Genomic DNA, 23,098 nt, shown 5'->3' on the forward strand with positions numbered 1-23,098 from the left:
GATGTAGATGGCCATCTCCCCCGAGGTCTCTGACTGTAGCAATGATAGACTTGGATGTTCTGCAGTCCGCAGAGAGGATTCAAACCTTGCAGTGTTGCCTGGAGAGAGAGACACACACACAGTCCCACTGGGGTCCTGCACTGGTTAGTGCTCAAAGATTGTCTGATGTGTCCAAAAGAAACTCCAAGTTTTCACAGAGATGGATAGACTGCCACATGATTGCCTCCATGTATTCTCTGTTGCATTTTAATGCGATTCAAGTATAAGAATTTCAACCTTTCTCAGGCTTTATTGTTTCAATGATTGCCACTTGGAGGTTTGCCTCCGCTAGGGTTTAATGTTCCAACATAGCTTTGGATGTCTTCCTAATGAAGGCGATACCAGATAATTCAATCAACTGCTTAAGCCATTGTTCTGGATGAAGGCTGGTTCAGACATGCATCTCCAATGATTTCAAATATGATTTCCCTTTCCAAAACCATGTTGACTCTACCTGATGGCATTATGATTTTCTAAATGTCCTGCTATTACCTCCTTAATAATGGATTCTACCATTTTCCCTCGAACAGATGTTAGGCTAACTGGCCTATAGTTTCCTGCTTTCTGTCTCCCTCCTATCTTGAATAGAGGTGTTACATATTAGCTATTTTCCAATCCAATGGGACCTTTCCAGATTCTAGGGAATTTTGGAAGATCACAAGTAATGCATCTGCTATCTCTGCAGCCACTTCTTTGAAGACCCTAGGATGCAGGCCATCAGGTCCTGAGGACTTGTCAGCCTTCAGCTGAAGCATTTGTATCCATCTTCAGCCAGAGGTGCCAATTGGATGATCCATCGCGGCCTCCTCCAGCATTACAGATGCTAGTCTTCAGCCAATCCGATTCACTCCACACGATATCAAGAAACGGCAGAAGGCACTGGATACTGCAAAGGCGATGGGCCCGGACAACATTCCGGCAATGGTACTGAAGACCTGTGCTCCAGAACAAGCCGCACCCCTAGCCAAGCCCTTCCAGTACAACTACAACACTGGCATCTACCCAGCAATATGGAATATTGCCCAAATATGTCCAGTGCACAAAAAGCAGGACAAATCCAACCCGGCCAGTTACCACCCCATCAGTCTACTCTCGATCATCAGTAAAGTGATGGAAGGGGTCGTTGACAGCGCTATCAAGCAGCACTTGCTCAGCAATAACCTGCTCAGTGACGCTCAGTTTGGCTTCCGCCAGGGCCACTCAGCTCCTGACCTCATTACAGTTTTCGTCCAAACATGGACAAAAGAGCTGAACTCCAGAGGTGAGGTGGGAGTGCTTGCCCTTGACATCAAGGCAGCATTTGACCGAGTATGGCATCTAGGAGCCTTAGCAAAACTGGAGTCAGTGGGAATCGGGGAAAACGCTCCGCTGGTTGGAATCATACCTAGCACAAAGGAAGATGGTTGTGGTTGTTGGAGGACAATCATCTGAGCTCCAGGACATCACTGCAGGAGTTCCTCAGGGTAAAGGCTTGCTCAGGTCAGGGAAAGAAAACCCAACCCAAACCCGACAGAATTACATTGCACCCAAGCCCGACCCAACCCGACCACCGGAATGTTCCCTTTACCTACCTTGCGACTCCAAATCTGCAGGAAGCTGCAGCATGGGCATGATGACGTCATAGAGACGCTCACTGCCCAGAGTCAGAGATTCCCTCTTTGACGTCCTGGACTTGTAGCTCAGGTAGGTTTTTTATTTTAACACTTACTGTGTGTGTCCAACCAAGACCTGGCCCGACCAAACCTGACCCCGAACCCGACACATGTTGTTGGGTCCCGTTGGGTTCGGGTCAGGGTAGTGTCCTCGGCCTAACCATCTTCAGCTACTTCATCAATGACCTTCCCTCCACCATAAGGTCAGAAGTGGGGATATTCACTGATGTTTGCACAATGTTCAGCACCATTTGCAACTCCCCTGATACTGAAGCAGCCCATGTCCATATGCAGCAAGACCTGGACAACATCCAGGCTTGGGCTGATAAGTGGCAAGTGACATTCATGCCACACATGCCAGGCAATGACCATCTCAAACAAGAGAGAATCTAACCATCTCCCCTTGATGTTCAATAGCATTACCATTGCTGAATCCCCTACTATCAACATCCTGGGGGTTACTATTGATGAGAAACTGATCTGGACCAGCCACGTAAATACTGTGGCGGCACAGTGGCGCAGTAGTTAGCACCGCAGCCTCACAGCTCCAGGGACCCGGGTTCGATTCTGGGTACTGCCTGTGCAGAGTTTGCAAGTTCTCCCTGTGTCTGCGTGGGTTTTCTCCGGGTGCTCCGGTTTCCTCCCACATCCAAAGACTTGTAGATGATAGGTAAATTGGCCGTTATAAATTGCCCCTAGTGTAGGTAGGTGATAGGGAATATGGGATTACTGTAGGGTTAGTATAAATGGGTGGTTGTTGGTCGGCACAGACTCGGTGGGCCGAAGGGCCTGATTCAGTGTTGTATCTCTAAATAAAAAATAAATAAATAAAGAGCAGGTCAGAAGTTAGGAATTCGGCAGCAAGTAACTCACCTCCTGACTCCTCAAAGCCTGTCCACCATCTACAAGGCACAAGTCAGGAGTGTGATGGAATACTCTCCACTTGCCTGGATGGGTGCAGCTCCAACAACATTCAAGAAGCACAACACCATCCAGGACAAAGCAGCCCGCTCGATTGGCACCCCATCCATCAGCTTCAACATTCACTCCATCCACCTGCGACGCACAGTGGCAGCAGTGTGTACCATCTACAAGATGCACTGCAGCAACTCACCAAGGCTCCTTCGACAGCACCTTCCAAACGCGCAACCTCTACCATAGAAGGACAAGGGCAGCAGATGCATGGGAACACCACCACCTGCAAGTTCCCCTCCAAGTCACACACCATCCTGACTTGGAACTATATCGCCGTTCCTTCACTGTCACTGGGTCAAAATCCTGGAACTCCCTTCTCAATAGCACTGTGGGTATGCCTACCCCACATGGACTGTAGAAGTTCAAGAAGGCAGCTCACCACCACCTTCTCAAGGGCAATTAGGGATGGGCAATAAATCATGGCCTAACCAGCGACACCCACATCCCATGAATGAATTAAGAAAAAACTCGACTAGTACCTTTTCCCTGGTGATTGTGATTGTTTTATGTTCTTTCCTCCCCTTTACCTCTTGTTTTCAAGTATCTTTGGGATGTTTTTTGTGTCTTCGACAGTGAAGATAGACACAAAATAACTGTTCAATGCTTGCCATTTCCTTGTTACCAACTCTTAATTCCCCAGACCCACCATCTAAGGGACCAATGCTCACTTTAGTTACTTTTTTCCTTTTTAAATACTTGTAGAAACTCGTACTATCTGTTTTTTTATTTCTACCAACTTTCTCTCATACTCTAATTTCTCCATTCTTATTACTTTTTTAGTCATTCTTCGCTGGTTTTTAAAACCTGTCCAATCTCTAATCTACCACTAATTTTTACAGAATTGTATGCTTTTTCTTTCAATTCAATACTATCTTTAACTTCCTTAATTGGCCACAGATGGTGTATCCTTCTCCTAGTGTCTTTCTTTCTCACTGGAATATATCTTTGCTGAGAGATATGAAATATCTCCTTAAATATCTGCCGCTGCTTCTCTACCGTCCTACCTTTTAACCTAATTTAACAGTTCACTTTGGCCATGTACGTATGTATATGTGTATCACTGACTTCTGCCCTTTATTCTTGATTCTATCTACATGGTTGGTGGGAGACTTCCTTGACATCTCGAAGGAAGTGGCATCCCATTGGTTGCTGCAAAGTTTTATGATGCAAAAGATTTTGACTTTATAGACCGAGTTCCACAGGAACGGCTGCTAATTACGCTTAAAGAAGTGGGAATTCAGGGTAAAACATGGAAACGGATAAAGAGTAATGGATACTTATTAAAGAGATGAGGAATTGCTGAATGGTGTATCCCAGATATCGGTGTTGAAACTGAGAGGTCACATTATTGCGGTATAAAGGTTGTAAATGGCATAGAAAGTAGGTCCAGAAAATGGTTTCCTAATAAATCGAGTGACAGGACAGGCATTCAAACTGAAATCAGGAGCTTCTTCATACAGGGTGATGAACACATAGAATGGAACTCTAGGTAAGGCAGTAGAAGCACAAACTCTGGAATTATTTAAATAACGTTGGATGCTATGACAGGGGAAGTGTAGTCATTCTGGATGTACAAGCTAAGTAGGACCAGATGGCATCTCTCATCTGTGTCTTAACCTGTAATCCTGTGAAAACCAGAGGTCAGTTTATAAGTACACAAGCTAGACTCTGAAGTTGGCCTGTATGCAGTTCCTGAACACATAGGATGAGGACAAACAGTTTTTTATGTTCTGCTCCCCTCGTGTCTCTGAATTAAATTTGTCTCCTGCTCTCTTCTCCTGACTTTGTGCTGTGGTACAGTTCTATGGGCACCTCATGCCTCCAGTGCTTCATCCAAGGGGCATTTCTGGTGTATCCGTATAGACAGTGAGCATTGGCAGGGTATTTGACCGCTCGTGGTACTATAGCTGAGTCTGATCCTCTTCTCACCTAACAAGCACATGTGTATTTTCCAGCACGGATCACTGCAAAATATTAGGAGTGGACTCTGACTAATTTTCTCCTCCATAATCCAGGAAAGCTCAGGCAGCCATAACACTGTGAACACCATGTTGCCAGGAACAACGAATGTTTCACGAGCTGGATAGCTCAGCTGCTTACAGAATGCTTCCATTGTCACCAGTGCTTTGGAATTCACCTTGGCAGGTAATTGGGCAAATTGGAGATAGTGGAACAGTCCCTACATGTTCACACTGGATTCACTATGCATATTTTTCCTTTTACACAATTGGCAAAGCAAATGATTTAGCACGTCCCACTACAGATCCTACTTATTTCTGCAATTGGAGCAGGTGGAGTGATTTACTTTCCCTGTACTGCACGTTTACATATAAAAAATCAAAAGTCCTGGAGGCAGTGAAAGTAATGCTTATCACTTGACCTAATGATCATAAACAACCTCCTGTCCATAATGAGAACATGAAGGGCACAGGCTGAGTGCTGATTCACTGAAAAGGGAGGCTTTGGGTGAATGTGAAACCACATCACATCACGTCATAAGTAGTTTATCAACCATAAACTGTCCCTAGACTAAATGCATTACTTACACTGACTGCTCTGATGGCTGTTCTAAAAAAACGTTTTTGTTCTTCTATCAGGTATGAAGTGCGATGGTTGGCAGAATGGCATTTTGCAGGAGCCCGTGAACAGTTGACGTCAGTGGGAGCTCTGTCTGTATCTGTGAATCACATCATTTACACTGAAAAAACTGCGAAGCAGAGCTGGGAGGTAGAAATACCAGGGAAGAGTACACGCTTGGTGCAAAATGAACAGGAGAAAGTCAGGGCCATGTAGCTGAGAAATAAGCTGGGAGGGAGGTAGACAGCCTGACCTCCAGCAGTATTAGTAGGAGGGGTTTGGGACTTAAAAAAGACTTGTATTTATATAGTGCCTTTCACAACCACTGGACATTTCAAAACACTTTACAGCCAATGAATTACTTTTGCAGCGTAATCACCGTTGTCATGTTCGGAAATGCGGCAACCAATTTGCGCACAGCAAGATCCCACAACAGCAACGCAATAACGACCAGATAACCTGTTCTTGTGATGTCGGTTTAGGGATAAATATTGGCCAGGACACCAAGGAGAACTCCCTTGCTCTTCTTCGAAATAGTGCCATGGGATCTTTTGCATCCACCTGAGAGGGCAGACGGGACCTCCCTTTAACACCTCACCCAAAAAGGCATGAATGATAACACAGAGAAACAGTTATAGCATCAGCACATAATACTTGTTAATGCCACACAAGTGGGACAAACACACTTAACAGTAAAAGATCTATTGAGAACAGTTGTTTTATGGCTGCTCGTGATGAAAACAGGGTAAGGATTAAATGTACGAAGAAGTTAAATTCAGAATTTTTTGACCTGACTGCAAAGCTGGAACTTGGACTGAAGTGCAACTGGTTTTTACCCTATTTCTGTTGCACCGTGCTCTGAATCAAAGTAAACTACCCTGACAGCTCAGTGGGGAAATGCACTGTCATTCGTATCAGGAAACCTCCAGGTTCAGTCCCTGTTTCTGTGTTGAGTTAGCTGATCTCAGCATAGGGGGCCTCAGGAGTGCTACCATAGGCCCCAGAGCCTCTGGGTTAGGGAGGGTGGAAATCCCAAACTGCTATTAAATAATTCCTTGCTATAATGTTCATATGGAGGCCAAGTGAGGATAGGATCAGCCTTGACTGTCATGTCTTGTTAAGCAAGGTACTGGAGGATGGCCAGTATTAGGGATCGGTATTTCTGCATGACTTTACAAGAGAGGGGGAGAAAACTGAGTAAGCAGGTCAAAAAAAAGTGTTTAATCGAAGGAGGCAGGAGGAGAGAGAGGAGGACCTTTACAATTAGTTCAGGAATTTGTCTCCCTTGAGATAAACACTCCAAATCCCAAAACTGTCTGTTTTCTTGAGTAAGCGTGAGTAGCTCTCAGGTCCATAAGCCAAACCTGATCATAGGTCAGAGTGGGTGGCCTGAACACTGTGTTCTACTGTTCATTTAACTGGGTCAGTGTAACACTATCACTCAGCAGATTATTAGACTAAAGCCAGTGGAACTGTCAGACTTACTGCCTGTAAACTGTCCCAAGCTGACCTGTGAGAAACTTAAAACAGTGTTTCCCATGTATTAAAGATCCTTTCTTCTATGCATTGTACTGATCAAGATGGTATAGCTTTGAGACTGCGGAATAAGTCACGAGATTTAGTTGAACACTGTACATGTCCTAAGACTATCACCATTAGAAATTTTAAAAATCAAAGATTTGCAAGTTACACAACTCTTATCACTTTGTTCCACTTCTGATTTTTGAATTTGCTGTGTTAGGGCAATTTCAGTGAAACTTTAGTGACGGTTCATCCCCAGTTCTCACTGTGGTTTAGCTTAGAGGTGTAGAGCCATGGTCTATCCCTTGACATTAGACACAGGTTCCTTCCCCACATCTGATTATTAACCAAACCCACTTTTTTCACTTTGATAAAGTGTCTGTCTCCAGTCCTACCTCCCCTGACCCCTTCCTCCCTTTCCTTCATCACTTCCTGACAGGATTTCTCCCACACCTCTCCTTGCCAGTCTCCATGCTTCTATCCTTCATAAACTACGTCATTGTAGATTCACCCACATTAGGGACCACATCGCCATCACCCTATTCTCGCCAAACTCCACTAGCTTCTTCTGTCCCAGAGAATTAGTATTGATATTCCTGCTTACTTCTTCAAATCCCTCCATAGCCTTGTCTCTTCCTAGCTCGGTGATCTCTAGCCCCATTTTCCTACATACTCTCTGCAGTATCAGCTTACTACTTCTTCTCAGTAACACCACTGGCCACTCCTTTAGCCACCTTGCCCTTGCACCTTCAGCATCTCCATATTGCTGCCTCTGCCCTCCTCAAGGACATGTTTGCACCCTCATGAACAACTTTTTTTCTCCCATCCCCTTTTCAGTGTCCATTATCCACCATTCTGTAAAGTGCTCTGATATCTCTCTGCATAAGGGAATCACTATGCAGTTTCCACAATTCCTGTAGACTCGGGACCACAAGGAATCTAAAGAAACCTTAGAAACAATAGAAATTCACGCTGTTTGCTGAGGGAGCAATGTTAGCCAGGAAACCACCTTGCTTTTCTTTGACCAGTGCCATAAATCTTTTTACGTCTGTTTGAACAAGCAGCCTAAGTGTAGCAAGTGGAAAACAGCACCTCTTGCAATGCAGCACTTCCTCAGTACTGTACTGGAATGTCAGCTTAAATTAGATACTGAAGTTCTGGAATGGGGCTTGAATCCGTAACCTTTTCAATCAGTTCAGACTGTTAACTATTAAGTCAAACTGACAAAGTTGTAAAGCTAAGTGGAGATCTTTCTATAAGTCCCAGTTGTCCATTGGCTCCATACTGGGGGAAAGCTACATTTTACAAGCTGAATTAGGAAGGTGGAGAAGTTTGATGTTAATTGACGCTTTGTTGTAACCTTATTATAAATTCTACTTAACCATCGTAACAGCACAAAGTATTTACAACAAAGAAACAGGCCATTCGGCCTACAGATCCATGCTGGTGTTCATACTCCACAGGAACCTCTTCTCATTAGTTTTCATCTAACCCTATCATCACATCCATCTTCTTTTTCTCCCATGTGCTTATCGAGCCTCCCCTTAAATGTATCTATGCTATTCATCTCAACGACTCCCTATGGTAGTGAGTTCCACATTCTCACCACTCTGGGTAAAAGCTTTTCTACTGAATTCCCTTATGAGTCGGAATTTCACATCTCCCTCCCTCCCCCCCCCACCACAAAGAGTGGGATGGTGGCATGGGGGATGTGTAAAATGGAGTGGGAGGCTCGGGGAACCCTTTCTGACCCGCTCCTGCCTCTGCCGCCATTTTACGCAGGGTGGTGACGGCGAAAAATGGCCCATCGCCCCAGGCCAATCAAGGCCCGAAAGTGGCCACCACGGGGATTTTAACCTTGGCTGGTGGGTGGCCCAGGCCCGAGAAAATTAGGTGGCTTTCTGACTGCCTGGGTTGCGGGGGGGGGGGGGCCTGATCAGGAGGGCCTGTGCCTGACGGTGGACTGCTCGTGATGCCCCAATGCCCAATGCACTCCCCCGTCCCCCCTGATTGACCACCCTTGCCTCGCCAGAGCCCTACCGATTACCCCCATTGAGGCCCCAAAAACGTATCTGTTCTCCAGGGCTCCCCGACACATTCCATCTTCAGCTGGGTTGCACTCCCAGCAGTGGCCACCCCTCCCGGTGGCGCTGCTGGGACAGAGAGCTGCCGGCCTGTTGATTGGCCAGCAGCTCCATTAGGCGGGACTTCCTGCCTCAATGAGGTGGAAGTTCCACCTCAGACCTGGGGACTGCAAGATTCAGTCTGGATCCCCAGGCCTGGCAGAGGCGGGATCCCCACCAACTTTTCAGGGTAAAGTTCCAGCCTTGGTTTTATTAGTGACCATGCTATTTTCATGGCCCCAGTTCTGATCTCACCTGTATGTGGAAACATTTTCTCTATGTATACTCCATCAAACCCTTTCAAAATCCTCAGTCTTCTCTTCTCTAGTGAAAAGAGCCCCAGCCTGTTTCTTGAGTTATAACTGCTCAGTTTGGTATCATTATAGAATCATAGATTTATACAGCACAGAAACAGGCCCTTCGGCCCATCATGTCTGTGCCAGCCATCAAGCACCTATCTAGTCTAATCCCATTTTCCAGCACTTGGCCCGTAGCCTTGTATGCTATGGCGTTTCATGTGCTCATCTAAATACTTCTTAAATGTTGTGAGGGTCAGTGTGTTCCAGATTCCAACCACCCTCTGGGTGAAAATTCTTTTCCTCAAATCCCCTCTAAACCTCCTGCCCCTTACCTTAAATATATGCCCCCTCGTTATTGACCCCTCCACTAAGGGGAAAGGTTTCTTCCTATATACCCTATCTATGCCCCTCATAATTTTGTATACCTCAATCAGGTCCCCCCTTAGGCTTCTTTGCTCTAAGGAAAACAACCCTAGCCTATCCAGTCTCTCTTCATAGCTGAAATGCTCCAGCCCAGGCAACATCCTGGTGAATCTCCTCTGCACTCTCTCTAGTACAGTCTTCCGATAGTGTGGTGACCAGAATTGTACACAGTACTCCAGCTGTGGCCTAACTGGCATTTTATACAGCTCCATCATAAATTCCCTACTCTTATATTCTATGCCTCGGCTAATAAAGACAAGTATCCCATATGCCTTCCTAACCAGTTTATCTACCTGTGCTGCTGCCTTCAGTGATCTATGAACATGTACACCAAGTTCCCTCTGACCCTCTGTACTTCCTAACGTCCTACCATCTATTGTATATTCTCTTGCCTTGTTAGTCCTCCCAAAATGCATCACCTCACACTTCTCAGGATTAAATTCCATTTGTCACTGCTCTGACCATCTTACCAGCCCATCTATATTGTCCTGTAATCTAAGGCTTTCTTCCTCACTATTTACGACACCACCAATTTTCATGTCATCTGCGCACTTACTGATCATACCTCCTATGTTCATGCCTAAATCATTAATGTACATTACAAACAGCATGGGTCCCAGCACTGATCCCTGTGGTACACCACTGGTCACAGGCTTCCACTCGCAAAAACAACCCTCGACCATCATCCTCTGCCTCCTGCCACTAAGCCAATTTTGGATCCAATTTGCCAAATTGCCCTGGATCCTAAGATACCTTCTTAACCAATCTCCCATGCGGAACCTTATCAAAAGCCTTACTGAAGTCCATGTAGACTACATCAACTGCTTTACCCTCATCTACACATCTAGTCACCTGCCCAAAAAAGTCAATCAAGTTAGTTAGACATGATCTCCCCCTTACAAAGCTGACTATCCCTGATTAATCCCTGCCTCTCCAAGTGGAGATTAATCCTGTCCCTCAGAATTTTTTCCTATAGTTTCCCTACCACTGATGTTAGATTATAGTAAATCTTTTTGCACCTTCTTCAGTGGCTATATATCGTTTTTATACGGTTCACGGTACTTCAAGTGTGGTCTAAACAAGGTTCTATACAAGTATAATATAACTTCTCGGCTTCTCAATTCTACTCCTTTAACAATGAACACCAGTGCTGTGTTTGCTTTCTTATGGCCTTATTTACCTGTGTTTTTGTTAGAATCTCAACAGGTTAATTGTTAAGAATCTCAGTGAAGTCTGCAGCACTCACCCAGCCAGTGAATGATTAACATTTTAACTGGAAAATTGGGAACTTGTCAACATTTAGGGAGATAACAACAATCTGTGGCAAGTCACAATGATACAGAACCCTGCTAAGAACACATTAACTTTTAAGTACATCAAGTTCTCGTGCAAAGAGCATGATTTTGGTTATTAAATATTCATAGTGGACTATTGTAAATTATTCTCTTATTTCCTTGTGTTTTAAATCTCCCCACACCCTACTGTTACATTAACTTTTTTAACTCCTGCCCTGTACTTTATGGAGTACCCCTCTCCTGTGCTTCCTGTTATTCCCAATAGCTGGAGTTGAGCATGGGAACTTGGTATATGTGGAATCATTCCTGCTGGGTGTAGCAGTTTTGGTAATGCCCTGATGGGCTGTCTTGTAGAAAGTCACTGTAAATAAACAGCATCTAGAAACAAGGAAACATCCGTGAATGCTCCCAATGACCCAGGATTTCTCTGGTCTCATTAAACTGAAAGACAATTTGAGGTAGGATAAGAATTTTCTTTTAAAATTGTTAAAAAATAAACTGCTCAGTGCTGCATGTGATAAGACACAAATTAAGCAACTTGGAATCCACCTCCATTTGAAATGTTCAAATGCTGTGCCCTCTACTTGCGAGTGAACCTATGTTACATGATTGCACAAGCCCTGTCCCCTCTGATCTCAAGGTGAGCCAAGTGCAGAAACTGCCACATCTCCCCAGCTGGGCAGCATTCAATATTTGCCTTGTCATCAACTTTCAGACAGTCGATAACCTCTCACAGCAAATTGCAATGTTTTTCCTTTTGGAACTATGTGACGAGATGCTCCAAGGACACCATCCGATTCAAAGTCAACTTTTTGCAGGAAGTATTAAGCAATTGAGCACAGTCAGTACATTTTTATACTAGTGCAACATTCCTTCCTAAAATGACATGATTGTATTGTCTGGATGTGTCAGTAATTTTAGTAAGAGTTCTAGTTTTAATTTTTTTTTAAATCACATGACTACTTTAATGTCACAAGGTTGAATCCACATTACTGATTTGAGAGATTAATAAGACGGAGAAATATGGATTGAGACTCACACGTTATTGTGAGATCTGACTCGGGGTGACATCAGTTCTGATGTCTGATTCACATCCTAAGATTCAGAAGCAATTGGGAAGGGGGAAAGGGAGCAATGGGAATGAGAGTTTGTATATGTTAAACTTGAGTTTGTTTTAGAAATTTCCAGACGGAAAAAAATTGCAAATCCAGACAAGCAGCAGGCCTGACAAGAAGCCTTATGAAGACATTCTGTTACCTGTTAATACTGGTGAAGAGTAAGTCATGCGTGTTTTGGGATAGAGTAACTTTTCTTTTTAAACAGGCATCGGCCTCACACTGCACCTGGTTGGGTACATTTCAAAGCTCCCTTCGCACTGCCCAGTCAGAGGGTTGTCCCATTCTCCTATTACCACTGTGCTCGCAAACCTGCATTGGTTCTTGGTCAAGCAATGTCTTCATTTTAAAATTCGCATCCTTGTTTACAAATCACTCCATGGACTCGCTCCTCCCTATCTCTGTAATCTCATCAGTCCCACAACCCTCCAAGATATCTGTGCTCCTCTAATTCTGGCTTCATGTGCATCCCTGATTTTAATCACTCTGCCATTGGTGGCTGTGCCTTCAGTTGCCTAGGCCCCAAGCTCTGGAATTCCCCCCCTACACCTCACCACCTCGTTTTCCTCCTTTAAGACCCTCCTTAAAACCTACGTCTTTGACCAAGCTTTTGTGGCTCGGTATGATACTTTGTTTTATAATGTTCCTGTGAAGTGCTTTATTACATAAAAGGCACTATATAAGTTGTTGTTGGGGTGGTGATGAGAAAGTTGCTTCCTCTGGTTGCTATGTGTTAGTAACTTTGTGAACCCAATCTCATATGCAAAATGTTTCTGGCAAAATTGTAAAAGTGTGCTACAAGTTTGTAATTTTCTTAAATAATGACCAGAGGAAATCTTCTCTCCAACTCCAAAGGTATAACTCCAGGGTTTGATATGTTTCCCTCCAACACATTACTTCTACCTCTGTAACATCGTTCAACTCTGACCCTGCCTCAACTCATCTGCTCCTGAAATCCTCATCCATACCTTTGTTACCTCTAGACTTGACCCTTCCTATGTTCTCTTGGCTGGCCTCACATCTTCCACCCTACATTAACTTGTGCTGCCCAAATCTTAATTCACTCCAAATCTCATTCACCCTTCACTCCATGTTGACCTTTGCTGACTCCCCAACCGACAACACCTCAGTTTTAAAATCCTCATGTTTTCAATGGCCCCGCCCCTCCGAATCTCTGTAGGCTCCTCCAGCCCTACAACCCTCTGAGATCTCTTCACTCATCCAATTCTGGCTTCTTGCGCGTCCATGATTTTAATCGTTCTAGCACAGGCGGCTGTGCTTTGAACTGCCTGGGCCCTTCGCACTGGAATTCCCTCGCTAAACCTCTCCGCCTCTCTACTTCTCTCTCCTTTTTTAAGATGCTCCTTCAAACCCAAGTTTTTAATCATCTGCCTTGATATCTCCTTCTGTAGCTTGGTGTAATGATCTTTTAAGTGCTTTGGGACGTTTGGCTACATTAAATGTGCTATGTAAATGTAAGTTGTTGTTGAGTGATTTCCCTTTCTCACAAAAGCAATCTTACTATGCGAGATTCCAAGTTGTATTAAACTCAATGCTAAATTTCCATGCTGCAAGACTGGCTGATCTTCTTTAAGTAAAACTCCCTTCTCAAGGAGAAACAACAGATCTACGACTGGATACTCCAGCTTGGATTACAGGTGAGATTCATCAAGATTATATTTCAAAAATGGAAATACTGCAGACCAAATGAAAAACTGATGTGGGGAAGCTAGAAGTTTTTTTTCCTGTCCAAGCACCTCGCTACCCTCTCGTATTCATATGTGTTTAGCCCATATTATTTGCCCATAATTCTTACCAGAAAGTGTCATAGCAATGTGGAAGACCCAAAGAAGTGAACACAGCAAGTTCTGACCAAAGGAATGAAGAATACTTTCTATTACCTTCTTGCTGGTGCTGGAGTTAAAATGAAAGAGGACCTACTGCTGGTACCGTTCAACAACTAAAGATTCTTGTCCAATGGCAACATCCCTGTTCCAGGACAGGACGATAAAGACATGTTTGAGCAGATCAACTTTTCTATACTGAAGATTGTATAGAAAAGATCACAGCAACAAAATGAGCCGAAGACTCAAAACATACCACGTCAATTAGCAGAGTCTGATAAATTTATTTTAAATACATTTGGCATTGGACAGAGAATGCATATTATATTTTTTCTCATGCTTCTCAATTTGGATCAGCTTGGATATTTAGAGGCGTTTCTGCACTTTCCCATTGAATTATTCAGGATTCGTTTCCAGCTGTACAGAGATTGGGACTACAATAACATGAGAATAATTTAGGGTTAGATATGACATTTCCTTGTATTTTATCCAGTTAACAGATTATAGTCAGTGAGACCAGATTGCACATATTAATTTCCAGAAATGCTTTCCTATCAGTGGGACTTTCCAGTAACAATTTTTTTGTGGCAGAAGATAACTACTGGATATTGGCAGTGGATGTCCTGAATTCAAGCTCCATGTTCTGGGAAGTATGAAAAACAGAGGGATTAACCCTTCCAAGAGCCCTCAAGCAAGTAGCTTTTATCCCGAGTCAGTGCACACTTAGCTATTGGCAAACGATTGCCTCTAAGTCAGAAGAGCATAATCAGGCAGGATTCCTGCTCCTCATTGCTAGCCAGTGACCTCTGCTGGAAAGTGCATGCAGAAAAGATGGGGTAGTACTAGATTGGACTTGGCTGTAATGGTGGACTAGTCTGCTGATTTTGACTAGGTAGATTCATGAGTAGCCCATGAACGATGACACAGCACAAGTCTGTGTCTTCAGAAGAGATAAGAGATGTCAAAACAGGAAGTTTGTTTTGCCATTTTCACAAAGACTCAAAGAAAGTTTAGCAGTTAGTCAACAACAGTTCCTGTTAATATTCACTGTTCCATTAAAACAGGGATGTTCAATAGAAATCACTGACCAGCCACAGGCATGTCTATGGCGACACCGTATGAGCCACATGTACTAATTTTGTGAAAAAGGCTTTATATACAAGTAAATATAGCTCACTTGTACACGTAATGAACCAACACTTCATTCAGTACGAAACTTAGCAGTCTTTCATCAAAGTTTAGAATTCTGGCATGAATTTTATCAGATTTAGTGCAGCTTCTAGGTTTTTGTCCAGAAGTTGTGAATGGTACTTTGACCCCATCAGTGTGATTGCTGAGGATCAACTTGCAGAACCAGATGCAGCAGACCCACTCGCTGCTTTCTATCCAGAATGCAGTTGTACGCTGCTTTCTCTTTGCCATGAGGTGCCCTGTTGGAGCTGCTCATTACAGGTTGATCTTGCTTTCTTCTGATGGCCTGGACCGGTTTTTCCAACTGGTCAATGCTGAACACAACGACAGATCTCCTCTCTCCAGACAATGTTGCTTATGCTTCCATGATGCTGGAGGATAGCATTTTCACCATATTACACACTATTTCACAGATACCAATAAGCAGTGACCAAGCAGACTTAACAATTATAAAACACTTGTATACTTTGTTTTCTTGTCGAAATATTTTCAAAGCAAATTTGTCTCTTTTTAACAAATGAAAAAAAAGGGTTAAAGTACACATGTGTATGCCTTGCGAATGGTATGTGTATTTAAGTCATAGGCCCAACAATGGTGTCGATCAGTCTTTTTTTTTACAATTCCCAAATGGCCACATGTAACTAGTGGTTATCATATTGGACAACATTGCACTAAGACAATAATGAACAAAGAAAAGTGCATGCCTATCTCTTATTTGGACTGTTAGCTCCTCATCTACATATGAAGTGTTAATTTATGCCCACTGTTGAGCACCAGACACAGGTGGCTCATGGTTTTCCCACCCAACCACTAACTATTCTGACAGATTATTTTTGGCTTGGGTGGAGCTCACTGTCCTCAGCGTAGCCCAGAGAACAGGTAGGTTCAGGAAGTACCATGGAGATAAGCAAGTCATTGCTTGTTAGTTTCAGTACTGACAGTAGGAATGACCATGGCAGTGGCTGATATCTGCTTTCTCAATAACATGCAAAAGAAGCGATGAATGGAGAGGAGAGCAGAGAGTACAGTTGATGTCAATAGATACAGCACTGGAGAAATTTGACCAAAACCTCCTATCAGCAAATGTTTGAGACATTCCATGGTCGAGTGATACACTAGAATTGGGATCAGTAACTGTAGTGATGCCTACATGATTAAAATGGTTTTATAGTTTCTATGCATGTGGGTAGTTGGTGTGGTTGTAGGGATAACACACGGTAGCTGAAAGTGTGTAATTGTAAATTCATCTGTGTTTTATAATGAATATTGAGTGTGGGATTAATTTGGGTGTTTTAATATTTGCATTTGTTTTATATTTTATCACATTGTCAATGCCTCAAAGCACTTCACACAATGGATTGTTTCCAATTGCTGGCCAGGCTCAATGGGCCAATCACCTCCTTCTGTGACTGACTAATGAAGACAAATAGAACAACCAAAGTCCCACAAAGGCCTGTACGGTGAATGACCAATGAAAGTCTTTTTTGGCGGTGTTTATTGAGGGAGTAACCGGCCAAGACACTGAGAATTATTTACACGTCCTTAGTAGCCACCTGGACAGGCAGGCAGTCTGATTAATGCCTTTGCAGTTCAGCACCTCTGTCAATGCAGCACTCCCTCAGTACTGCCCTAAAGTATTCGCCGAGATTATGTGCTCAAGTTTGTCTCAACCCTACAACTTTCTGACCCTAAATTAAGGGTTAATGAAACCAAGCATATAAAAACGGAACCACTGGGTAGGAGCGCAGGGAGGAAGATAGGCAGGTGTATTTTGTTTTGGACTGAGGCAGGGGATGTAATTAGATCATAAAAAGACTTGCTATTCAACAGCATCAGACCCTGTGCACTCGCAGAGACTATCATGTTACAATCTTTACATAAGTAAACCATTCAGTATGTCATTTTGTATTGCCTTCCAAGTACAGATGGTCCAAAAATCAGGGTGCAAAAATGACAGCTGATTGGGGATAGGTAGACAGCCATTGAGCAGGGGAGGAAGTAAAATGCTAAGTTCAATTAAAAACTGTCATGATCGTTTGGCTTCATAGTTTTTGAGTATTCCATTAAATAATAGGGCCATCTGCAGCAGAAATAGTCTCTTTACTGTTAGGTTAATGGAAGCTATTGATCTCCTAAAACACCTGGAGACCATGGAATCAGGAGTCACAAAAGGATGGATCAAACTCACTCCACATTTGGCGTTCATATAACTTTATTTTTATATTTAACAGAAATCTCTCTTTTGAAGGGTCCCACATAAGGAAGATCCTTGAACTTGAGCCACTTTAGTTGTCATGTGGGTTTCGTACCAAGTCTCTGTAAACTGTTTCATTGACCCCGGCTGGGGCTATCCAGAATATATCTCCATATTTGGAAAAATTTCACTTTTACTTTTTTGTGTGTGTGCCTTTTCCCTCGCTACAGCTGCTGTTTGTGTTTTCTTGGAGGCAGGAGCTGAAAATGGAACCAGCTGTGTTTTCCTGTTTGCTGTTATTGGCAGAACATGGCTGCTTAGGTCAGGGAGAGACGATGCTACTTAAAGACATAGTTCTCTTCCAGCTCTGCACTCAAAACAATCTAGTTGCAGCACTCTATGTAAGTGATGCTATGCACGAGGCCCACTGAGTCAGTCTGAATATTCTGCTGAAGTGGTCACCCAAAATGTTGGGCGGCACAGTGGTTAGCACCGCAGCCTCACAGCTCCAGCGACCCGGGTTCGGTTCTGGGTACTACCTGTGCGGAGTTTGCAAGTTCTCCCTGTGACCGCGTGAGTTTTCTGCCGGGTGCTCTGGTTTCCTCCCACAACCAAAGACTTGCAGGTGATAGGTAAATTGGCCGTTGTAAATTGCCGCTAGTGTAGGTAAGTGGTAGGGAATATAGGATTACTGTAGGGTTAGTATAAATGGGTGGTTGTTGGTCGGCGCAGACTCGGTGGGCCGAAGGGCCTGTTTCAGTGCTGTATCTCTAAAATAAAAATACAAACCGATCTTTCTCTTACAGATACTGACCAAGCAGTGGTGTTTTTCTTATGTTTTGTTGCCCATGTTCAAAGTGCTAAGTAAATAATTTTGATTTTTTTTAATACCTGAAGTGCAACCCCAGAAAATAACATAATAGAGATGCACATTCAGGGTGGTACTGTAGGTAGCTCTCGACTCAGTGACCTCCAAAATGTAGATTTTAGATGTCACAAATATCGTCTAGCAAGTCTGAAACAATGCCAGCCTACAAAATCTCTTCTCCAGCATCATTTCCCACAAAGTAGTTGAGTTAAATACCATGCGTGCTTGAATTTCCTTGAATTGAATGTGGGAGCATTTCCTTTGAAAATGTAACTGCTTCTAGGTTGTGCGTTGCGAAAATCATGCACAAGAACACAGTAATAAGACCAGACATACCTAATGAGCTAGACACATCCTGATTGGTGAAATGATCATGACTGAATTATAATGTACTACCCAAGGCCATTTTAAAACCATATTACTAAGTCAGGGATCTGCAACCTGCAGCTCCGGAACCTAATGCGACTCTTTAACATCTCACTTGCAGCTCCCAACCTCTTCCAGTTGGATGATATTAACATGAAAAAAGCCTAAAAGCAAGTTAAGTCAAGAAAAGTAAGAGTTGTGTTTTTATTGTGGGGATAAAAAGCTATTTTTTTATATTCATTCGTGGGATGTGGGCATCGCTGGCCAGGCCAGCATTTATTGCCCATCCCTAATTGCCCTTGAGAAGGTGGTGATGAGCTGCCTTCTTGAACCGCTGCAGTCCATGTGGGGTAGATACACCCACAGTGCTGTTAGGAGAGGAATTCCTGGATTTTGACCCAGCGACAGTGAAAGAACGGCGATATAGTTCCAAGTCAGGATGGTGTGTGACTTGGAGGGGAACTTACAGGTGGTGGTGTTCCCATACATTTGCTGCCCTTGTCCTTCTAGTTGGTAGAGGTCGTGGGTTTGGAAGCTGCTGTCTAAGGAGCCTTGGTGCGTTGCTGCAGTGCATTTTGTAGATGGTACACACTGCTGCCACTGTGCGTCGGTGGTGGAGGGAGTGAATGTTTCTAGATGGTGTTCCAATCAAGCAGGCTGCTTTGTCCTGGATGGTATTGAGCTTCTTGAGTGTTGTTGGAGCTGCACCCATCCAGGCAAGTGGAGAGTATTCCATCACACTCATGACTTGTGCATTGTAGATAGTGGACAGGCTTTTGGAGTCAGGAGGTGAGTTACTCACCACAGGATTCCCAGCCTCTGACCTGCTCTTGTAGCCACAGTATTTATATGGCTTCCCCAGTTCAGTTTCTGGTCAACGGTAGCCCCTAAGATGTTGATAGTGGGGGATTCGGCGATGGTAATGCCATTGAATGTCAAGGGGAGATGATTAGATTCTCTCTTGTTGGAGATGGTCATTGCCTGGCACTTGTGTTGCGCGAATGTTACTTGTCACTTATCAGCTCAAACCTGGATGTTGTCCGTATTTTGCTGCATTTCTACACGGACTGCTTCAGTATCTGAGGAGTCGCGAATGGTGCTGAACATTGTGCAATCATCAGCGAACATCCCCACTTCTGACCTTATGATTGAAGGAAGATCATTGATGAAGCAACTGAAGATGGTTGGGCCTAGGACACTACCCTGAGGAACTCCTGCAGTGATGTCCTGGAGCTCAGATGATTGACCTCCAACAACCACAACCATCTTCCTTTGCGCTAGGTATGACTCCAACCAGCAGAGAGTTTTCCCCTGATTCCCATTGACTTCAGTTTTGCTAGGGCTCCTTGATGCCATACTCGGTCAAATGTTGCCTTGATGTCAAGCGCAGTCACTCTCACCTCACCTCTTGAGTTCAGCTCTTTTGTCCATGTTTTGAACAAGGCTGTAATGAGGTCAGGAGCTGAGTGGCCCTGGCGGAACCCAGACTGAGCGTCACTGAGCAGGTTATTGCTAAGCAAATGCCGCTTGATAGCACTTTCGACGACACCTTCCATCACTTTACTGATGATTAAGAGTAGACTGATGGGGTGGTAATTGGCCAGGTTGGACTTGTCCTGCTTTTTGTGTACAGGACATACTTATTATTATGCTGCACTTTATGGTTTCAATTTATTATTTTAACAAAGAAAATCATGTTCTAAATAAACCTGTTCGAGTGGTATGGCTGCACCATGGTTGCAGATAATGCTTTTGGTTCAAGGAACTCATTTTATGGTTGTTATCATTATTATTTCTAATATAGCTGAGATGATAAATTATTCTGACTGTGTAATTAGAAGCTTTTTTTATTAACGAGAATCAATAGCCGAAAAAAATTGTCTTAAGTCTGCACATCTTAAGTTAAAGTTTGTTTTAAGGATGACTTTACTGACAGAATTATAGGTTAAAGTAGTAGTAAAAAAAGAAAATTCAGAATTAGATTTATTTTAGCTTTGATTTTTTTTCTCTAGATACATACATTCAATACATGTATTTTATTTATTATATATGCAAATGATGCATTCTACCAGAGACACTTGGCAATTTGCCATATATTTGGTTTAGAAATGCTGAAATTTCGTCGTGCAGCTCCCAATTGTCTTTATTTTCGGCAACCTTTTCGAAAAAGGCTCTTGAGGTAAAAAAAGGTTGTTGACCCCTGCACAAAGTGGGTGAGGAGGCTGTGTTGTTCAAATAGCACCGCAGCCTCACAGCTCCAGGGACCCGGGTTCGATTCTGGGTACTGCCTGTGTGGAGTTTGCAAGTTTGATTAAGATTTATGATTTAGAGATACAGCACTGAAACAGGCCCTTCAGCCCACCGAGTCTGTGCCGACCATCAACCACCCATTTATACTAATCCTACACTAATCCCATATTCCCGACCTCTATCTACACTAGGGGCAATTTATAATGGCCAATTTACCTATCAACCTGCAAGTCTTTTGGCTGTGGGAGGAAACCGGAGCACCCGGTGGAAACCCACGTAGACACAGGGAGAACTTGCAAACTCCACACAGGCAGTACCCAGAATTGAACCCGGGTCGCTGGAGCTGTGAGGCTGTGGTGCTAACCACTGTGCCACTGTGCTGCCCCTAAGTTCTCCCTGTGTCTGCGTGGGTTTTCGCCGGGTGCTCCGGTTTCCTCCCACAGCCAAAGACTTGCAGGTAATAGGTAAATTGGCCATTGTAAATTGCCCCTAGTGTAGATAGAGGTCGGGAATATGGGATTACTGTAGGGTTAGTATAAATGGGTGGTTGTTGGGCGGCACAGACTCGGTGGCTGAAGGGCCTGTTTCAGTGCTGTGTCTCTAAATAAATAAATAAATTTGGTGTTTTCACCTCTCCCAAACCCTACTAGCAAAACCCCATACTGGACCTATTACTGGCTCTGTTGCCAAACAAATGATCAGCTCTCTCATCGCCACCAATGCAACTCTTAATCCTCCTCATTGCAGACGCAGAAGAATGAACAAGTCAAACACCGCAAATGCTGGAAATTGAAATAAAAACAGAAGGTTCAGGAAATAGAAGAAAGACTTGCAATTATCTTGTGCCTTTCACAGCCTCCAGACATCCCAAAGCACTTTACAGCTTTTGAGGTACTTTTGAAGTGTAGTTACTGTTGCCATGTAGGAAACATGGCTGCCAATTTGCATACAGCAAGCTCCCACAAACAACAATGTGATAATGGCCAGATAATCTGTTTGTTTTGTGATGTTGATGGAAGGCAAAATATTGGCTAGAACACTGGGGATAACTCCCTTGCTATTCTTTGAAATAGAGTCATGGGATCTTTTGCACACACTTGAGAAGGTAAATGCAGCCTTGGTTTAATGTCTCATTCAAAAGACAGCATCTCGACAGTGTTTTCAGTTTTTCCCACCCCTCCTCCTGTGATTGATAGGTAATACCTGGTCTCTATTCAGCCTGATATGAAATTCAGGGCATCGGATACAGTTTACACCCAATTATCAGCGGAGATTGAATAGAGACCAAATTTGCACAGTTTTCTCGCAGTCCAGAGCAGAGGTTTGTCTTTCTGATAACCCGATGCAAACTGGATGACAACGGGTGTTCCTGCAGCTGCTTCAAGGAAAGCAGGAAATCCTATCACCCGCCCACTCTATTTTTGTAATGTGTCCTGTAAAAATCCAAAAAATTATTACTTTTTTTAAAAATTCAGAGCACACAACGTTATAAACAGGAAAAATGCTCTGAGTCATGCAACAGTTTGAACTTTGAGTCAATGAATTCCGATAAATATACAGCTCAGGAAATGTTGGACTGGGTTGGATTTGTGCTGCAATGGTGTCTCATTTCTCCACGGTTGGTGCTGCCCTTGGATTTCTCCTGTTGTGAGGCTGAACACATAGCAGCTTAATTAAGGAAGTACCCAACTCTGACACCTCTCACCATTCTTCTTGCCATAATTTCTGTTTGCACTACATCCGCAACACAATAAAGGCTGTACACAGTGTTGAAAGACACCTGATCCATTGTTCACGAGTCTTCCCAGTGATCAGAAGCTTGGGTCACATAAGTCATTTTTATATTAGTCTTTTAAGTCTGAGCTGAGCATCTGTGAGTTGGCTCCTGGTATTTCTGCTGTTAAATTTGGCTACTGTAGACCAGCAGGAGACCAGCAAACCCAAAAAAAGTCTCGGTCATTAATCAACAGAACCAGATCTGACAGCATAAACCCAAGAGCTAGCTCATGGACTCTGGGCTCCTAGAATCTCACTGAAATCTCCCACGAATTATTAGGGAATACTTTCAGCACACAGTAGCTTTTTCTCCCCATTCCTCACACCTGCCCCTACCCCACCACCACTGAAAAAATCAGGACTGAATTTCCCATCTCAGTTGGAGATTAAACAAGGTGGGGGACTTGTCTGAACTTGTGTTTCACTCCACAGATGGAAGAGTACTTATTCTGGGATATTCTCCTTAGGATTTCTGCTTCTTAAAGAAACAATATCCGTTACATTCAGAGTTTAACTGTTTGGTAATCTATTATGCCGCCTGTTTAAATCATTTTGTCTGCAAAATTTTATTTGGCAAAATATTTGCAACA

The 23,098-nt window shown here is 43.5% G+C and overlaps 1 protein-coding gene across 6 annotated transcripts in view; it reads left to right on the top strand.

Annotated features, from left to right (window-relative positions):
- Positions 1-11,181: 11,181 nt before the first annotated feature.
- The window catches only part of rfx1a (regulatory factor X, 1a (influences HLA class II expression)), a 239,869-nt gene continuing 227,952 nt past the window's right edge, over positions 11,182-23,098 (top strand). For 3 of the 6 annotated variants that reach the window (XM_068021068.1, XM_068021069.1, XM_068021077.1), the window contains exon 1: positions 11,182-11,362. In XM_068021068.1, the coding sequence (XP_067877169.1) occupies positions 11,307-11,362 (56 nt within the window). In that variant the 5' untranslated portion in view covers positions 11,182-11,306. The remainder of the gene's footprint in view (positions 11,363-23,098) is intronic. The other 3 variants (XM_068021072.1, XM_068021076.1, XM_068021073.1) reach the window with 1 other exon arrangement.

This window comes from Heterodontus francisci, chromosome 43 (genome assembly GCF_036365525.1).
Source record: "Heterodontus francisci isolate sHetFra1 chromosome 43, sHetFra1.hap1, whole genome shotgun sequence".
Lineage (NCBI taxonomy): Eukaryota > Metazoa > Chordata > Chondrichthyes > Heterodontiformes > Heterodontidae > Heterodontus > Heterodontus francisci.